At 45.6% G+C, this 17,770-nt stretch overlaps 1 protein-coding gene across 1 annotated transcript in view; it reads right to left on the bottom strand.

The window, feature by feature from the left end:
* LOC133441999 (calcium-binding protein 8-like) overlaps nt 1–17,770 on the bottom strand; it is a 117,058-nt gene that overhangs the window by 63,214 nt on the left and 36,074 nt on the right. Inside the window, exons 3-4 of the mRNA XM_061719866.1 lie at nt 13,319–13,462; nt 3,444–3,556 (exon numbers count right to left, since the gene is read on the bottom strand). Of these exons, the coding sequence (XP_061575850.1) occupies nt 3,444–3,556; nt 13,319–13,462 (257 nt within the window). The remainder of the gene's footprint in view (nt 1–3,443; nt 3,557–13,318; nt 13,463–17,770) is intronic.

A 17,770-nucleotide genomic window follows, 5' to 3' on the forward strand; every position in this document is an offset into this window, starting at 1 on the left:
CAGCGGTAAGTGACGTTATTTTTTTATGTTATTTATATTTGTGTACAAGTTTGTTTTTGCATGGGCTAAGTATTTAGCTTAGCTCCGTAGCATCGGAGCTGCCGACTATCGTCCGACTATCGCGTCGAGCTGCGTGACATCGGACGCTCTCTGTCCACACTGAAACCGTTAAACTCGCGGCCAGTTAGGACAGTCCAATACAAAAAAAGTAAAGCAATGGAATTGATTTTGTCGCAGAAGCTTCTCGCATGGGAGACGCTTTGTGTACGCAGCTGGCTGCTCTCCCCGGAAGCTTATTCTCCTCCCCTGCTACACGTCATTCAAGCAGCCAATCAGCACAGAGCCTCACTATCATAGCCTCCCCTTAGAATGAAGCACAGAAAAGAGGTTAGAAGCGGTAAAACTAGAGACATGGCCCACAGGCTGAATTTTTGATTTATGTAGAAAAAAACAAGCTTTAGATTGTTTTTAAGACATTCAAGACCTGTTTAAAATATACATTAAATGCCATAATAGGTCCCCTTTAAGAGCTACAGGAAGTGAAGCATGATTTCCATCTGCAGGGGTCTCGTGTATCTTTTACGGGGTACCCCCCCACCATCAAACGAGAAGTTTTAGGAATGTCTACGGAGGTGAAATGTCCCGCTGGAGGTTCTAGCTGTCAGCCTGGAACGATGATGGTGGATGGAGATAAAGTTGTGATGCGTTCCTGCAATGTTGCGGTGCCAGACAACTCTGGACGGCTCACTGAACGACAGCTTTTCAGACCGAGGCGACCCAAAGTGACAAGATTGTGTTTATACGTTGAAGTTTCAGTCGGTACGAACTCAAACGTCCCATTTACGCTCTGAAGCAGAGACAAGCAATTCTTGTTTACCTTTAACCCCCACAACCACTGTGTAAACAGAAGAAAAAGCTTTGTCTCAGCCACTATGTCAACGCTTAACTTTTACTCCGAAGCAGATGACAGAACACAAAACACATTTTAGAAAGAGGCTGAGTCATATACCACAGTCCATTAACAAACTAAACTGAGCACAAAAATTTAATATCTGAAGCAACCAATCATCAGTGAGACGTTTGGAGAAATAATCATGATAAATCAAAGTCGGAGGTATATTTTTCTCCGCCTGACACCTCATCAAATGCTCAGAGCGCTCGATGAAGGGTTTGCTGCCAATTCCCACTTCCAGGCATAAATTCCTCAGAAGAGGTGTGTGAATTTTTCACCCTGGAAGCAGAAAACTCTAAACCACGACCATATGACTTACTTGGGGACGTGTTTAAAATAATAACCAACCACACTCGGCGCCCTTGTGGCTGGCGGTGCCGTCGTCCAGCCTGCACTCACAAACCCAAGACTGGTGTCCAAAAAGGTCCGGTGACCAAAAGGTCCTGCCCCCGAGGACGAGCCTGGGCGAAGCCAGCGATTACATCAAGAGAACCGGCCTGCCAAGGGCCGCTCTCGGTGCCAAATGTTCTGCTCTTTCCCTCACACCTGCTCCATTTGTCATCATGCCCGTTCTGGCTCCCTCCTCCTTTTCTATTGTCTGCAGATTCATCACCGTCATCTCACTCACTCAAAGTCACTCTTTCAGTGACATTTTTATTAATTGTCTTCACTTTAATAGCCTCTTCCGCCATCTCGGTATATGCTCAAAGTCCTCTAAGGCGGGTCATCAGTCAAACGACACCAGGTAATGTCATGTAGATGCTTCAGGATAAACTCCTATGAACTCTGAGATGACCGTGGAGAATGACAGATTCACCACCCGTGCAGCTTTATAGAGACATTTGGAGATAAGAGGGGTTACACCAGGGCCTGAGAAACCTCAACGAACCACAGAACACGTCGACAAGAGGCGTTTATCCAAAACGCTTCCCAAATACAAAAAAAAAACACAGGCAAATACAAGAAAATGCAAAAGCCACAAGTGCAAAGAGAAGGAATCAATACAGAAGTGAGCATTAACATCCGTCCATCAGATGATCCTTTTAACCCTTGTGCTGTCTTTGGGTCAAGGGAGGGTGAAGGGAGAAAAGAAGGAATGAAGGAAGGGAGAAAAGATGGAAGGAAGGAAAGAAGGAAGTAAGGAAGAAAGGAGAAAAGAAGGAAGGAAGTAGGAAAGGGAGTAAGGAAGGGAGAAAAGATGGAAGGGAGGAAAGAAGGGAGAAAAGGAAAGAAGGGAAGGAGGAAGGAATGGAGAAAAGGAAAGAAAGAAGGGAGGGAAGAAGGAAGGAATGGAGAAAATAAGGAAAGAAGGAAGCAAAAGCAAAGAATGTAATAAAGCAACGAATGACGAAAGGGAGGTAGGAAGAAAAGGGAGTAAAGGAGGGTAAAAAAAGGAGGAAAAGAGGAAAGGAAGAAGGAAGGGGAGAGCATGGCAGGAGGAAAGAAGGATAGAAGAATTGGGTCATTTTGACCCAAAGACAGCACAAAGGTTAAAAATACCACAGCAGTCCACACAGTCCATCCAAATATACCTGGTATTAGACACATTAGAGCATGTTGTTGGGATCAAAGGAACAGCTTTGGTTGTTTTAAATCATATCTGACAGGTTCCAGTTTGTTCATGTACATGAGGTTTCCTCAGAACAGTCGAGGGTCTGCTACGGTGTCCCGCAGGGTTCAGTGCTAGGGCCGATCTTGTTCCGTTTTTACATGCAGGCCTTGGCAAGAATAATCCAGAATCACAGCATGAATGTTCATTGCTATGCTGATGATACGCAGTTCTATTTGTCTATGAAGCCGGAAGAAACAGAACCGTTAGCTAAACTTCAGTCATGTTTTAGGGACATCAAGGACTGGATGTTCACTCACTTCTTGCTTTTAACTTCTGTTAAAACACAGGTTATTATTTTTGGTCCCCAACACCTCAGGAAGGGATTACTGTACATGGTGGTCAGGATTTGTCGTTTAAACTGCATATTAATCAGGTTTGTAAGACAGCGTTTTTCCATCTCCACGTAATATCACAAAGATTAGGAACATCCTCTCCCAGAGTGATGCTGGAAAACTAATTCACACGTTTGTATCTTCTAGGCTAGATTAGTGTAATTTGTTATTAGCAGGATGTCCAAGTAATTCTCTGAATATCCTCCAGCTGAAGCAAAATGCAGGAGCGTGAATGCTGACAGGAATCAGTGAGAGACCATGTCCCTCCCAAGTACGATGAGAATCATAGTCTCTCTAGAAAACCCGTCTATCTCAAGATCTCTGTAAGAACAGGTACATAGGCCAACTTACTGAGGTTCATTTGCTTTAAATGCTAATTACACAATTATGTATTTGTGTATTTGCATTGTGGTGGAATAAATGGAGTTGTTGTAGCTGAAACTCTTCCCAGATTTTACAAGCTCAAACAAGCTCTTCAAGGTAGACATCAGAACTTGTAATACAGACTAGGAATAAGCTGAACACGCTGAAGATCGTTCAGACTCACCTGCCAGAAGATGCTGTCTATCGTGCTGCCCAGAAAGCCTTCTCTTGTTTCAGACGAGAGCAGCTTAGGACCAAGAATCGTCATGAACTCATCAAAATCAACCTGCCCGTCACCTGAAAGTGCAAAAAGAGAGGATACACTGTTCACTCCCGACGGTGTAAGGATGTGGACATGGTCTGGAACTCCGACTTTTTTTCCCATTTATTTTACTCATCTGAATATTAAAAGGTCTATTGGTCCTTACCAGGTCACATGACTATAAATACAGACAGACAGTTATAACCCTCACCAGATTGAAGAGCAACAACTGCTACTTCACTAAGATCATTGCTGATGTCTTTCCTCCTAGATGCTGTTATCGTGCAAAGGGCTGGGGATCGATTCAAATGTCAAGAATCGATTTGATTCCGATTCTTAAGATTCAGAATCGATTATCAAGATTTGATTCGATTCGATCCGATTCGATCCGATTCGATCCGATTCCGATATTGATTTGGGTTAGTGTTATTAAAACTGTTTTTTGAGCTGTTGCATGAATTACATGACTGTAGTTATGCAAAATATTACTACTAGTATTATATTGAGATTCAACAGCAAGTATTGCAGCTAATGATGCTGTAAGGACCAATCAGCTCCCAGAATGCTGATAGAACTGCTTTCAGAAACATCATGGGGCAGAATTACCAAATAAATCCAGGGAGGAAACAGAGACGGATGAAATCGGTTTTATTTTTTCCCACATTCCATTTTTATTTGTTCCTTTTTCGGTCTATTTTGGTTTTTAATTTTTGAGCATTCGGTTTTTAGCATTTTTTGCAAATGTAACCCCAAGACAGTATATAAAGTAATGAAATATAGACAATTTATGGAATTATAACCTAACACTTTAATGTTTTCATACCTTTAAACATATTTAAAGGCAAAAACATGGCACCAGTTATTCTCGTGTCCAACAAAACATTCCTTTTTTGGGCATAAACAAAAAAATAACCAAAAGTTGTAATGTAATGATGAAAAAAAAATACATAAATAAATAAAAGAAAAAAGAAAAAAAAGAAAAGAAAAACATTAAAAAATAAAAGAAAAAAAAAATCGATCTTTAGACATATGAATCGATTTTTAGGAATTTATATGAGAATCGATTTAGAATTGGGAAATCGATTTTTTCAACACAGGCCTAATCGTGCATCTGAATGATCTACTAGATTTATGAGGATGCGTTCCTATAAAAACAGTAAGACTGTATATTTTGGTTCAGTTTTTGTTGCATAAAAAAATTTATAAAATATCCTGTTGTGATGATAAAGACTGCATTGTTTTTTATTTATTATGTTAGAAGTACCAATGAACACCCTTTTTCACCCGTTTAGACAGTAGGAGCTGCAGCGGACTGCTGGGAACTAATTCATCATGGCAGCAGAAACATGGATTCAAATATAGTCCTCCTCAATCGTCGTTATAAATCTGAAAATGTGATGAACTCTCTTCTATGAATAAAAAAGAAAGCCGACCACATGTGGTCTGCGGCCGACATGCCCCGGACGAGAACCTCAAAGTTCATGGAAAAGTAATAAGTCTTGTATTAAACATGTGGAGCAGATTCATAATTGAAGTTTTTTTGCTAAATGTTCCTGGAGTTGTGTTCCGGTGCTGCGGAGCGTGGAGACTCGACGGGAAAGTCGATGTCTGTTGTCTCAATGCACAACAATTCCCCCTCAAATCAGCCATTTACTAACGAGATTAGGGATGAAAACCGAGCGCTGACTGAACCTCTAATCCAGGAAATGGAGCGAATCAAAAGTTCAGGACGTCTGTGTTGTACCGGGTTCCTACGGAGAGCATTGATGCAACAGCTCTGATCCTGGACGCCTGCTGCTAGTTTCTGAAGACGCAGCCAAAGATAAACCACGTGGACGGCAACAGATCAGGTTGCTCATAAACTCACAAATCTACCAGAGAAGCCAGACCATCAGTCACTGCAGTAGAAATGAAATCCAGCCGTAATTGTGCAGCAATCCTCCAGTGCTTCAGATCAAATCAAGGCTCTTTTTTTGGCTTCAGTTCCTCTTCCCTGCTGCTGTAGTTGCAGATGCAGCCGGGTGCTCGTCAAGGTAAAGTTACCAGGGCAGGAAAACTCAATCTGCTACTGTTTCTGGTGCCTCTGCTCTGGCGTTTTCTGCAGCAGCCTCTCCGGCTGCCTCAGTTTGAACACCGGTGACTTCAAGTGCAGGGTTAAGGGTCAGGTGGGGCAATAAGAGAAGAAACAGATGGAGGTGGACTGAGTGAGTGGGATCAAGTTGAATTTTCCTACTTATTTCAAGTGAAAATTTACTTGAAACAGATGAAAAGTGTCAAATAAGTTATTTCCGCTTCCTGATTCAAACTTCTGACAGCCCCGCCTCCTGACCAATTGGTGGCCTGTAATGTGATGACGTCAGATCCAGTGCCGGCTCAGCCGCTTATGGCGCTTTTGCACTAGTCCTCCGCCCGGCTCGGCTCGGTGCTTTTGCACTAGGGGCTGAGACGGGTAGAGCCGCTCTAAGCCGATACTTTTTCTGTAACCATTCTGGCGAGGTTCTATCCGGGCTGAGCCAGGACTATTTCTGAGGTCACCACCCTCCTCGCCACCGATTGGTCGGGGGGCGGGGCCGTCATCAAACTACAGACCCCTGATTGGTCGGGGGGCGGGGCCGTCAGACGTTTGAATCAGGAAGCACCCACACAAACAAAGGTGTTGCGCAATCGAGTACGTCACAGCAGATTCACCCCAACCTGCCCACTTCTCACCTGGGGGAAAACAAACAGGGACAAAACGGGTGGAGCCGCGACGAGCCGCACCGAGCCGAGCCGGGCGGAGGTGGGACTAGTGCAAAAGCGCCATTAGAACCTCGGCAGCCTCGTTACAGAAAAAGTATCTGCTTGGCACGGCTCCCCCCGCCTCGGCCCGTAGTGGAAAAGCGCAAGACGGGGCCGTGGCGGGTAGATGCGAGCTGAGTAGGTACTGGTGGAAAAGGGCCATAGGCGGCTGAGTCGGCTGTATCTGACATCATCACACTACAGGCCACCGATTGGTCGGGGGGTTGGAATCAGACGTCTGAGTCAGGATGTGACATCAGAGAAAGAGACTCTGACAGCGGACTCTTGTTCATTTTATTCCACCAGCAACGGCAGCAAAAGTCTGTTCTGATCCAACTCTGAGATGCAGATGTTCATAAACCTGGTGGCTGAGGAGAGAATTAAAAAGGGATCTAGACGGAGATAAGGAACAACCAGATCCACCAGGAGCTCTGTCACTTCATAGCTGGTCGCGGCTCCGGCTGACTTTTCAGCAGCGCCGAGACAAACTAAAGAAAATTAAGAAGCGTGGCTGCTTGAAGCTTCTCTCTCTCGCATTTTTTTACTTGATATCAAACACAAGCCACAGACCCAGCAGCACATCTATCATCTCCTCCAGGTTCTACATCTTTAGTGTTGTTGTCTTCTTCGTTTAGATCACACAAACAAATACGTCACAACAGCTTCTCTCCAACCTCCTACGTCTGCTCCAGGTGCTGGATTGTTATGGAAAAGAAACTTGCCCGAGCTGAGATGAGTAGAGCCGTTCGTGGCGTTCAGTAACCGATTGCTGAGAACTGTTCACCACGTGATGAATGCAGTAAAATGTCCGGTAGGTGAAGACCTTTGTGGAGCTCGAACCAGCGCGACAGCAGCACCAGGAAACAACGAGTACCAGGTGGTTATTATGCAGCTTTGACATCAAAGTGAAGTAAAAAACATGAATCATAATACTCCGTATAACATGCTAATGAGCTCCTACAAACACAAACGGTGCCGGCTGGGGTCACAGCCCCCCCGACAGTCTCCAGTGGGAAACAAATGGCTTCAGGAAATGAAGGAACGGATCAGCGATCGGAATAAGCTCCATTACTGCATAATTGAGCCATTTTAAAAAGAATAACGATGACTAAAATAGCCCTCCGTACGGCCGCCTCCTCGCCCGGCGCATTTACTGCCCCGGCAGTAATGTATGAAAGTTTAATCTCAACCTTACATAACTTCAAATCTTAATTAAAAAGTTTGTTTATGCATAACTAAAACCAAAACGAATCTAGTATACGGTACACATTAAGTTATTTCATTGCCGTGTTGTTTTTAAGCACCAAATCTGGACTCAATCTCCAGATAAAACCAGTTTTTATACTTTGAACAAAGTGTGAGTCGTTTTCAGCGTCCATCCTTCAAGCTGCAAACAGAACAAACAAACTCGTCTTCTGAAAGGTTTCTTCCCTTCTCGCCGGAGCTCAAAAACAGACGAAAGCACATAAGTGAGGGGGGTGCAGGGGTGCAGGGCTGGTGTGAAGCTGCGATCAGACACAAAGAGCAGCCGTGCTCCGCGGTGAAGGTCAGCGTGGCCTCAGATCCGTCACGTGTGTTGGCATGGCAGCAGTGACGAGCAGGAAGGATCATTATCCGTATCTGTTGGACTTGGCCGCCGGGCTGAGAGCGGACAGCTGCAAGCGAGGATCAAATCCTGCCGAGGTGCAATCACCGTCACCGTCATCCGCCGAGACGCTCCTCCACCAAGCATCATTTCACAAATTGCAAAGTGATTTCTCCCGCTGCGTGCTGGAGGTGGTTAGAGCGGTCCAAGTGCATGAATGATAAAATTACCATCATATTTAAAATGTCTTTATTTAAAAAGATGAATCAGTTAATATACAGGACTGTCTCAGAAAATTAGAATATTGTGATAAAGTCCTTTATTTTCTGTAATGCAAAAATGCAAGCCTTTTATTATTTTAATATTGCTGATCATGGCTTACAGTTTAAGAAAACTCAAATATCCTATCTCAAAAAATTAGAATATTCTGGGAATCTTAATCTTAAACTGTAAGCCATAATCAGCGATATTAAAATAATAAAAGGCTTGCAATATTTCAGTTGATTTGTAATGAATCCAGAATGTATGACATTTTTGTTTTTTTAATTGTATTACAGAAAATAAAGAACTTTATCACAATATTCTAATTTTCTGAGACAGTCCTGTAATGTCAGAAAAAAAGAGTCTGGGAGCATTTGGACAGCCAGCCTTCTCCTTTAAGAGCTGTAAACTCTGGAACTCACTGCCACCAGAAATTAAATCCATCTCAGAGTTTTACATGTTCCTCACCAAAACTAAAACCTGGTTAAAGAAAAATCTAAACTGTACTCATCTGTAAATAGTGTGTTTATTTGCGTGGGAGAGTGAGTGAGGGAAGGTTTTATATCAGATAAATGCAATATTGCATTATTGGAGTACTACTGGGGACTGGAGTTGAGAATTAGCACTAGCTATAAACTCTTCATGCATCACATCAGCTGCAAGCTTGGATCTATGTTTGACTGCATTGTCTCTGTCAAATAAATGAATAAATACAAAAATTTTGCTCTGCAGTCGGGCAGCTGTGGCTCCAACGGCGCTTTGATGACCAGCTTTCACACTTCACACAGGTTTCATGTCCTTGAGCGAGATGCTGAACCCCACTTTGCCCGCTGCGTCACCGCGCACCGCTGAGAATACTGATGAAGACGTGCTGCTGTACGGAGCTGAAATTAACCACGCTCTTATTCTCGCAATATACAGTGGAGTAAAAATGATTAACTATATAATATAAGATGGTGAGGGAAGGGAGAGGGACAGAGATGTCACTGGGAGCGCTGGAGATCGTAGCCTGGCAACAGCCGGGCAGTGACATAAGCAGCGCTGGCCAGTGAACTCGACACGGGCGGGAAGTCGGAGCCAACTCTTCAGTGCTCTGGGTTGGAGACGCTCTTTCATGGCAACATGTCCAGGACCGAACCATCTGTTGGTCAGAAGCACGGAGACCGGTCCGGCTTTACTCCTACCGCTCCGTCTGCGGCCTCCGTGTAGTTTTAGAGAATGCAGCAGGTGCTGGTGTCCATAAGCCATGTCTCATATACACACATACAGGACTGTCTCAGAAAATTAGAATATTGTGATTTTCTGTAATGCAATTACAAAAACAAAAATGTCATACATTCTGGATTCATTACAAATCAACTGAAATATTGCAAGCCTTTTATTATTTTAATATTGATCATGGCTTACAGCTTAAGAAAACTCAAATATCCTATCTCAAAAAATTGTAATATTCTGGGAATCTTAATCTTAAACTGTAAGCCATAATCAGCAAAATTAAAATAATAAAAGGCTTGCAATATTTCAGATGATTTGTAATGAATCCAGAATGTATGACATTTTTGTTTTTTTAATTGCATTACAAAAAAAGAACTTTATCACAATATTCTAATTTTCTGAGACAGTCCTGTACATACACATTATATATATATATTAGGGTGTGTCAAAGTTAACGCGTTAATAACACGTTAAATTAACGTCCTCTTAAAGCGACACTACGTAACTTTTCCACCTTAATATAATATTTCCAGAGTCATTGTGATGGTACATCAACTTCCAACAGGTTTAATGAACCTCTGTCATGGTCTGAGGGGTCGGTATCGCCTTCACTGGCACTATGTAACTTTGAGGTGGATGGTAGGAACCCTTCCACACTACTGGTAAAGGACTACCGCTTTTGTCCAAAGGAGACGCCAAACTCAACAAAAGCTGAAAGTTACGTTGTGCTGCTTTAACGCCGACAATTTTTTTAACGCACAATTAACACAATTTAAAAAAACGCGCACTATATAATTCCTGGCGGTCGACGGCACCCGTAGCTTGAGGAAAAGTATGGTGAACTACCGCGAGAAGTTTTTTGAAAAGCGAAGAAAGATGGAGAATGAAAAGGGACTTTTGAATGGCAAGTTCACTTTCAAAAAGATACCAGATGGTTCACTGGACAAGACTAGAGCACCCCCCCCCCCCTCGTCAAAGGCAGAGAACGCTGTGTAGGAGAAGGGGATATTTTTTGAGCCTTTTATTTTCCTCCATATGAGGTTAGACATAAATACATGGAAAATTTAACTGACCAATGCACTTCTTGTACAATGTTTGTGATGCATATGGTTCATTGTTTTACTTTGAGCTGCTTAAAAAAACAAGGAATCTTATGTTAGTCTTTATAAGTGTAAAGTTGGGGACTACATTGCGTTTGTATTTATGAAGGAATGTTACATTCAGGTCAAAAGCTTTTTTTTGTGGGAAGTTGAATAAACATTGACGTAAAGCAAGCATATTTGCCCTTTCTCATGTTGTTAACAGTATTAAAAACATTTGAAAAACACCTTAAGGTAATTTAGAAAGAGCAAAAAATGTGTGAATAAATGTGCGATTAATATGCAATTAATTGCGAGTTAACTACATGCGATTAATCGCTGTGGCAAGGTGGAGGAGCAGCAGCCACTCAGGTGATGGGTCACAGGTGTGTCCCATCAACCTCTCCACCCTGCCTGCCTTCATAAGGCGTGGCTGCACAGGAGCTTGGGGCTGCTGTGGGAGAAGGTGCTTGTGCACGTGTAGGTGTTGGCATCTGGTGAATAAAGGAGTTCTGCACTGAAGCCCCGTGTCCTCTCTGTCCTGTCGGTCGGGGTCTCTGCCCCGTAGCACTCGCCCTGCTACACTGGCGCCCAACGTGGGGCATCCGACAGGATGGAGGAGGGGGGCACGAAGCGGGCCCTGGAAGCGCTGGCCCATGCCCTGGCGGACCTAGCAGCCCTACTCTAGGGCCAGGGGGAGCGGCAGCTCGCGGCGCGGGAGGAGCTGGTGGCGCCGCAGCCGACAGGCCGGGAGGCAGAGGCTGCTGGCCACCAAGCGACGGCTCCTGAGGCGGCGGGACCCACGGAGCGATCCACTCCGGCGCCATGACGGAGGTTCGCCGCGGCAGCGCTGGTGGCGCTGCAGCCGACAGGCCGGGGGGCAGAGGCTGCAGGCCACCAGGCGACGGCTCCTGAGGCGGCCCCAGCGACGGAGGGACCCGCAGCGCGACCCAGCCTGGCGCCACGCCTGAGGTTCGTCGCAGAGGTGGACCAGGGACCGGAGCAGTGCTGCGTCGGGGAGGGGGTGGTCCTGGGCGCACCCCGGCCACGGCCGCGGATGCCGTCTGGCCCGAGGCCACCCTGGGCCCAGTCCCGAGAGCAGCCGTCTCGGCGGTCGGCCCGTCGCCGAGGGCGACCTCCCGACCGGTCCTGGGGGCCGGCCGAACCGGGAAGGCCCGGAGGCGCAGACTGCGGTTCCGGGCTTCCTCTCCCGCTCCGAGGGGGGCGGGGGGAGAGTTGGCTCGGCCGGATGGACCCTGGCCTGAGGTTGGCGATGGGGGTGTGTGGCAGGGTGGAGGAGCAGCAGCCACTAAGGTGATGGGTCACAGGTGTGTCCCATCAACCTCTCCACCCTGCCTGCCTTCATAAGGCATGGCTGCACAGGAGCAAGGGGCTGCTGTGGGAGAAGGTGCTTGTGCACGTGTGAGAGTGAAACTGGGAAATAAAAGTGGTTTTGCACTGAAACTCCGTGTGCTGTCGGTCGGGCCCCGGGGGTCCTCACCTCTACCCGGGGGTCCTCACCTCCATGCACCAGGCTCGCTGCCCGGCTGTCCCAACCTTCACTCCTCAGGCTGCTCTCATGTGTACGTTTGTGAGTTTGTATATATTTACTTTAATAAGGGAGGAAAAAGAACTGAAGCAACACATAGATTTTCTTTGGTTTGTTTTTCTGTTATGCCTCAGTAAGTTTTATATTCCAGGTCAAATATCATCTTCATGTCTGAATATTGTTCCTCATTTTTCTGCACTTTTTAGTGGAAATGCCATCTTTATTTATATCCCAAATGTATTTTGTTTTGTCTAGTTGTGCATGTTGGACCAAGTGTCTGGAGACAAAGGACATGTGAGACGCCTAGACAGAAGGCTGGGGGTTGTAGTTTAGTCTAAACCACGCCCTCTCCACCTAGAGTATAAATGTTAGCCATGTGGTGGTCGTCTTTTTATTACATCTGGGGACGGTCAGTGTTTATCACTAGAGGACCAGTCGGTTCTGACCCTTGAGCTCATGATATTCTGTACAATAAGTGCTTCTGTTGAACTTTGATCAGATACCTTTCCTTGAAAAAGAGCTCTGGCGGGACATAAATGACACCCGAGTGAGTAATTAAAGAGCGTCACAGACCTGCCGGGACTCCGACCTTTGTCAGGCCCAGAAGTGGCCGGCCCGGAGGCCCGGGGGCCCGGAGGCCCGCAGGCCCGCAGGCCCGCAGGCCCTGAAGCAGCGAGGGTCTCCAGAGACCGCGGCGGACAAGTCACCAGAGGAATGAAAGAACTCCATCTTCTATCAAACTCAATATTAAGGCCTGAACATTTCCGTGCTGAAACTGAAAAACACTCGTCAGAGACCGTGATAGCGGCGCTGACGACTTGATTATATTTCCCAACGGAAATGAAATCTGACATTTGCATTTTCCCATTTTTGCCTTCTGGAGTTATAAGAGTCTTTCCTTCAAAGGAAAGTGCCAGTCACAGTTACGAATGCAGTCTGCAAGATAAAGATCCTCCACGACGTAAGGAAGCTCTTAACTTCTTAACCTCTTGTACAGGTTCAGATCCTGCTAATAATTAGTCGTATTTAGGCAAACTTTAATTATTTTCCTTCAGCATCAGTTTCACTTTGCTGTTTTCCCTTGGCACAAACGCATAGGAGCACATTTATTCTAAAATGACATTTTAATTCTTTGGTGAGTGATGTAACAACTCTCTTTCACACAGTGTTTGTTTTTACACCCGTGTGTGTGTGTGTGTGTGTGTGTGTGTGTGTGTGTGTGTGTGTGTGTGTGTGTGTGTGTGTGTGTGTGTGTGTGTGTGTGTGTGTGTGTGTGTGTGTGTGTGTGTGTGTGTGTGTGTGTGTGTGTGTGTGTGTGTGTGTGACTCACCGTCCATGTCTAGTCGCTGCATGATGATGGCCAGCTCCACTTCACTGGGCATGTACCCCAGAGACCGCATGGCCATTCCCAGTTCCTGTTTGGAAATGAACCCATTTCCATCGTGATCCAGCACCTTAAACGCCTCCCGGATCTCTGCCAGAAACACACACACACACACACACGGAAAACTGACTTAATACCAGTAAACAACCGCTCATCCTTCCTGCTTCCAGCCTGTTCATCTGCAGAAACGTCACTCTGCACCACTCAGGACTCTGACTTCACACCACATTTGTAAGTTGTCTCTTCCCCTGTCTTCCATCTTCATTATCAGCATCCACAAGCCTCTCTCCACCTCCCCCGCCCTCTCCCCTCCCACCTGACCCAGCTTTGAGCTGCATGTTATACAATTGGTCCTGCACCACCGCCTCAAGGTAACAAGATCAATTCCAGCCATTGATTCATTTTCTCCACCTGCCGTCGCCGCCGCCGTCACCTCTGAGCGCTTTCATGCCTTCACATTCTCAGACGCACCCTCCAGTGCTCCGCTTCTGTCGGGTTTGGCACAATATTTCTAATCCATCAGCGAGGTAACCACCCGCCGAAACGTTAAAGAGTCATAAAGGCTTCCTCCGTGGCCGGTTTAAACGCGTGACCTTCAGGGTTCAGTCGCCTCCGGCGCCTCAGTCACAGAAGATTTCCACGGCGGTGTTGGATGTCACCGAGGCTGCTTCTTAAATCACCAGATGAAAGTCTGAAATTCCAATTTAAAATGTTTTTCCCATCTTCTCCCTGAAATAAGTTATTCAGCGTGAACAACAGCATCAATGGTTTATTTCTGCCGTCGAGGCTGAAGGACACCAGAGGCTCAAACGTGGGGATGGAGGAAACGTCTCCCAGGAGTTGGATTCAGGGAACCAGAGCGCTAAGGATTCATGAATGTGGATCTTTTATCCAGTGCAGACTCCAGTACTTTTATTTTCTCTTCCTAAGCAGCTCTGTTCTACATATTTTGTTATTCCTTCTAAGAAATAACATGAACATAACTTAAAGGCAAGGAAAGGCAAGTTTATTTATATAACACAATTCAACACAAGGTAATTCAAAGTGCTTTACATTGACATTAAAAGCGGCAATACATAATTAGACAGTAAATAACAAATAAGATTGAATAAAATTATGAATAAGATGATAAGAAAAGAAGTAAAATAATAAAAAGCACAAGATTTATGGTTCTGCGTTAAATCCACGCACAACGTACGTGAAGGAAGGAAGGAAGGAAGGAAGGAAGGAAGGAAGGAAGGAAGGAAGGAAGGAAGGAAGGAAGGAAGGAAGGAAGGAAGGAAGGAAGGAAGGAAGGAAGGAAGGAAGGAAGGAAGGAAGGAAATGAGCCTGAAAGAAAGAAATGAGCCAGAAAGAAAGAAAGAAAGAAAGATATGAGCCAGAAAGAAAGAAAGAAAGAAAGATATGAGCAAGAAAGAAAGAAAGAAAGAAAGAAAGAAAGAAAGAAAGAAAGAAAGAAAGAAAGAAAGAAAGAAAGAAAGAAAGAAAGAAAGAAAGATAATGTGGCAGGATGGAGGTGCAGCCACTCTGGTTGATTGGGTCACAGGTGTGTCCCATCAACCTCTCCACCCTGCCACACACCCCCAACGCCAATCTCGCGCCGGGGTCCGTCCGGCCAAGCCTGGGCCTGGGCGAGCGCGTCCAGGGCCCGCTCCGTGCCTCCCTTGTCCACCCCATCAGGCCCCACGTTGGGCGCCAGTGTAGCACGGCGAGTGCTACGGGGCCCGACCGACAGGATAGAGAGGACACGGAGTTTCAGTGCAGGAACCTTTTATTTCACCCAAAACACAGGACACACGTGCTTCAGCTTCAGCCTCTCGAACAGCAGCCCCCTTCTCCCAGCAGAGTCATGCCTTATGAAGGCAGGCAGGGTGGAGAGGTTGATGGGACACACCTGTGACCCAATCAACCAGAGTGGCTGCACCTCCATACTGCCACAGATAAATTCCCATTGATGACGTTTAGTAGCATTCAGTATTCTTTTAGAGCAGTGATTTGGGGGCTCCAAAGACTGAATGTAGTGATAGATTTATAGTTACAAAGGTGGAGTTGAATAGGTATTTTTTTTCATCGTCATTTTTATCGTTATCAGGATAAATGCCAGAAATTATCGTGATCAATTATTTAGTCCATACCGCCCATCCCTAGTAAACAGTAATGTTTTTAGAACTGATTTAAAGGATCTACAGTTGGAGCAGACCTCAGGTCTACAGGAAGTTTGTTCCACCGGTGACGAGCAGAATAACTTACATTATGGACCCAGAACATTTGAGGGGAAAGTTAAATGACAGACATTTGAAATAAATCTACGGTAATTTACTCATGAAGTCTTTCCCAGGTCTTGACACAAAGCTAATACAAGCTCAGAACAACAACAGATGACACAGTTTATCACACCACATCAGGATTTATGGACCAAGACCTGGGCTAAAAACGTGGAGCAGGAAGTGATCAAACAAATGAAGAGGGTGATCAGCAGCCAGGCGTTGCCTATTAGTCGAGCCGTTTAACGGATCAAGAGAAAGTGTGAGCATCTCTGTCTCTGAGAAACATCAGGTGTGATCGTAGAGGAGCATGTGCTGGTGCCGAAGTGTGAACCGGAGGTAGGAGTACAAAACCATGCCCCGTTATGTCAGTCCAGACCGTACAATGATCAGTAATTAAAAAAAGAAATTAAAAACATGCACTACAGTCGTGACTCAATGTGTTGAATGTTTAAGTTCATTAGTGTCTAACAGTAAAATGCACCAGGACAATGATCCTGAACACATCTACCACAGAAAAGCTGAAAAAGAAAAGAGTCCATGCATTGTAAAGGTCAAAAGTTTGGACTTGAACCAGAAGGAAATGATCTGATGTTAGCAAACCTCAACGAAATGAAGCATCGTTGTAAAAAAGAAATGGGCCGAAATCCCTCCACAGCGATACGAGAAAGAAACATCGTACAGAAAACCATAACCTCTAGTTATTCTGCAAGCCATCGCTTCATGGCCTCTGAAAGAACATATAGAATTTTCTTTTTATGTAACTGTCTTTGCTTTGTAGTTTGAAGTGTCAAAGGTAAAGGCCCTGACACACCAAGCCGACTTTCGGCCGTCGGAACGTCGATGAGCGTTGGTGCGCGTCTGTCGGCCTAGTTTCCCCGGTGTGTCCCGCACGTCACCACAGGTCGGCCTCCCGTCGGCAGCTTTTCAGCCGATTCGACATGTCGAATCGGCGTCGGCGGTCAGTCAAACAGCTCACTCTGTGATTGGGTGTTCCCAGAATTTCCCAGAATGCTTTTCGTCGTCATTTGCGGACTGAATCAAAAAAAAAACATGCCGGATATTTCTTATTTTTTTGTGAATGAAATCAATATTTTGAGTTAGTTTCTGCATAAAAATGCATTTTGATTACATTTCTAGCGAGAAATATATATTTTACTTTCATAATATTCACTCAGTGAATGTATATAATCACTCGCTTTCCCGTTGTTGCGAAGTCTTTTTCAAACCTCGCCAGAATAAAGACTGATTTATGGTTCTGTGTTACACCAACGCAGAGCCTACGGCGTAGGTTACGCGGCGACGCGCGCCGTACCCTACGCCGTAGGCTCTGCGTCGATTTAACGCGGAACCATAAATCAGCTCCGGAGCCGGCAGGCAGAAATCCCGAAATTTTCGGAGCAAATTTCTTAACAGGCGTAGCTACAACTGTTAGATTTCATCTATTAAACCAACATTTATCTTCCTAAATGATTTATTTCAGCCAGGGGTAATTCTCCACAGAGCTGCAGGTTTCTCCCCGGGACGACGGCAGGTTGACCTGGCGATCTGAGCTGCTGCTGCGCCCCCGGACCGGCGGCTCTTCTCCGAAAACATTGCAGCAAATTGAAACGCAGACTGCGCAGAACGTACGTGCTAGTCGGCCGTTGGGTGTCGTCTTTGCGGGGTGTCTAGTGCTTCTTTTTGAGCCCGACCCAGCCCGACACAGGCGACGCGAGGCGACACAGCAGTCGGCCGACAGCGGGCGACGTCGGGTTGGTGTGTCCTCGGCTTAAGAGTTCAGACCAAATGTATCCTTAAGGTGCACAGAGTGATGAGTATCTATCCTCCATGATGTCAGCAGGAAGACACTCTGAAGGTGTAAGGAACCAACCCAGGCAGCATTTGGACCTAATCTGATCCAGTTTTCTCCTCCCTATGAGCAACAAGTGGTCCAAAGGCCCCAACGATGCAGATCTGGACCATGTGTGGAGGATATGTGGTAAAGTTCATGCAGCCCTGCTCACTCTGAGTTAATGCCATAAACCAGGGACAAATGCAGGGAGGAACCTTTGCTACCTTCGTAGCATTCATTAGCAGGTATCCGTGTTAATGTTTTTGGGTCATTTGTCTGATTTTAAGTGCATGTTGTACT

Source organism: Cololabis saira, chromosome 4 (assembly GCF_033807715.1).
Source record: "Cololabis saira isolate AMF1-May2022 chromosome 4, fColSai1.1, whole genome shotgun sequence".
In the NCBI taxonomy this organism is placed as follows: domain Eukaryota; kingdom Metazoa; phylum Chordata; class Actinopteri; order Beloniformes; family Belonidae; genus Cololabis; species Cololabis saira.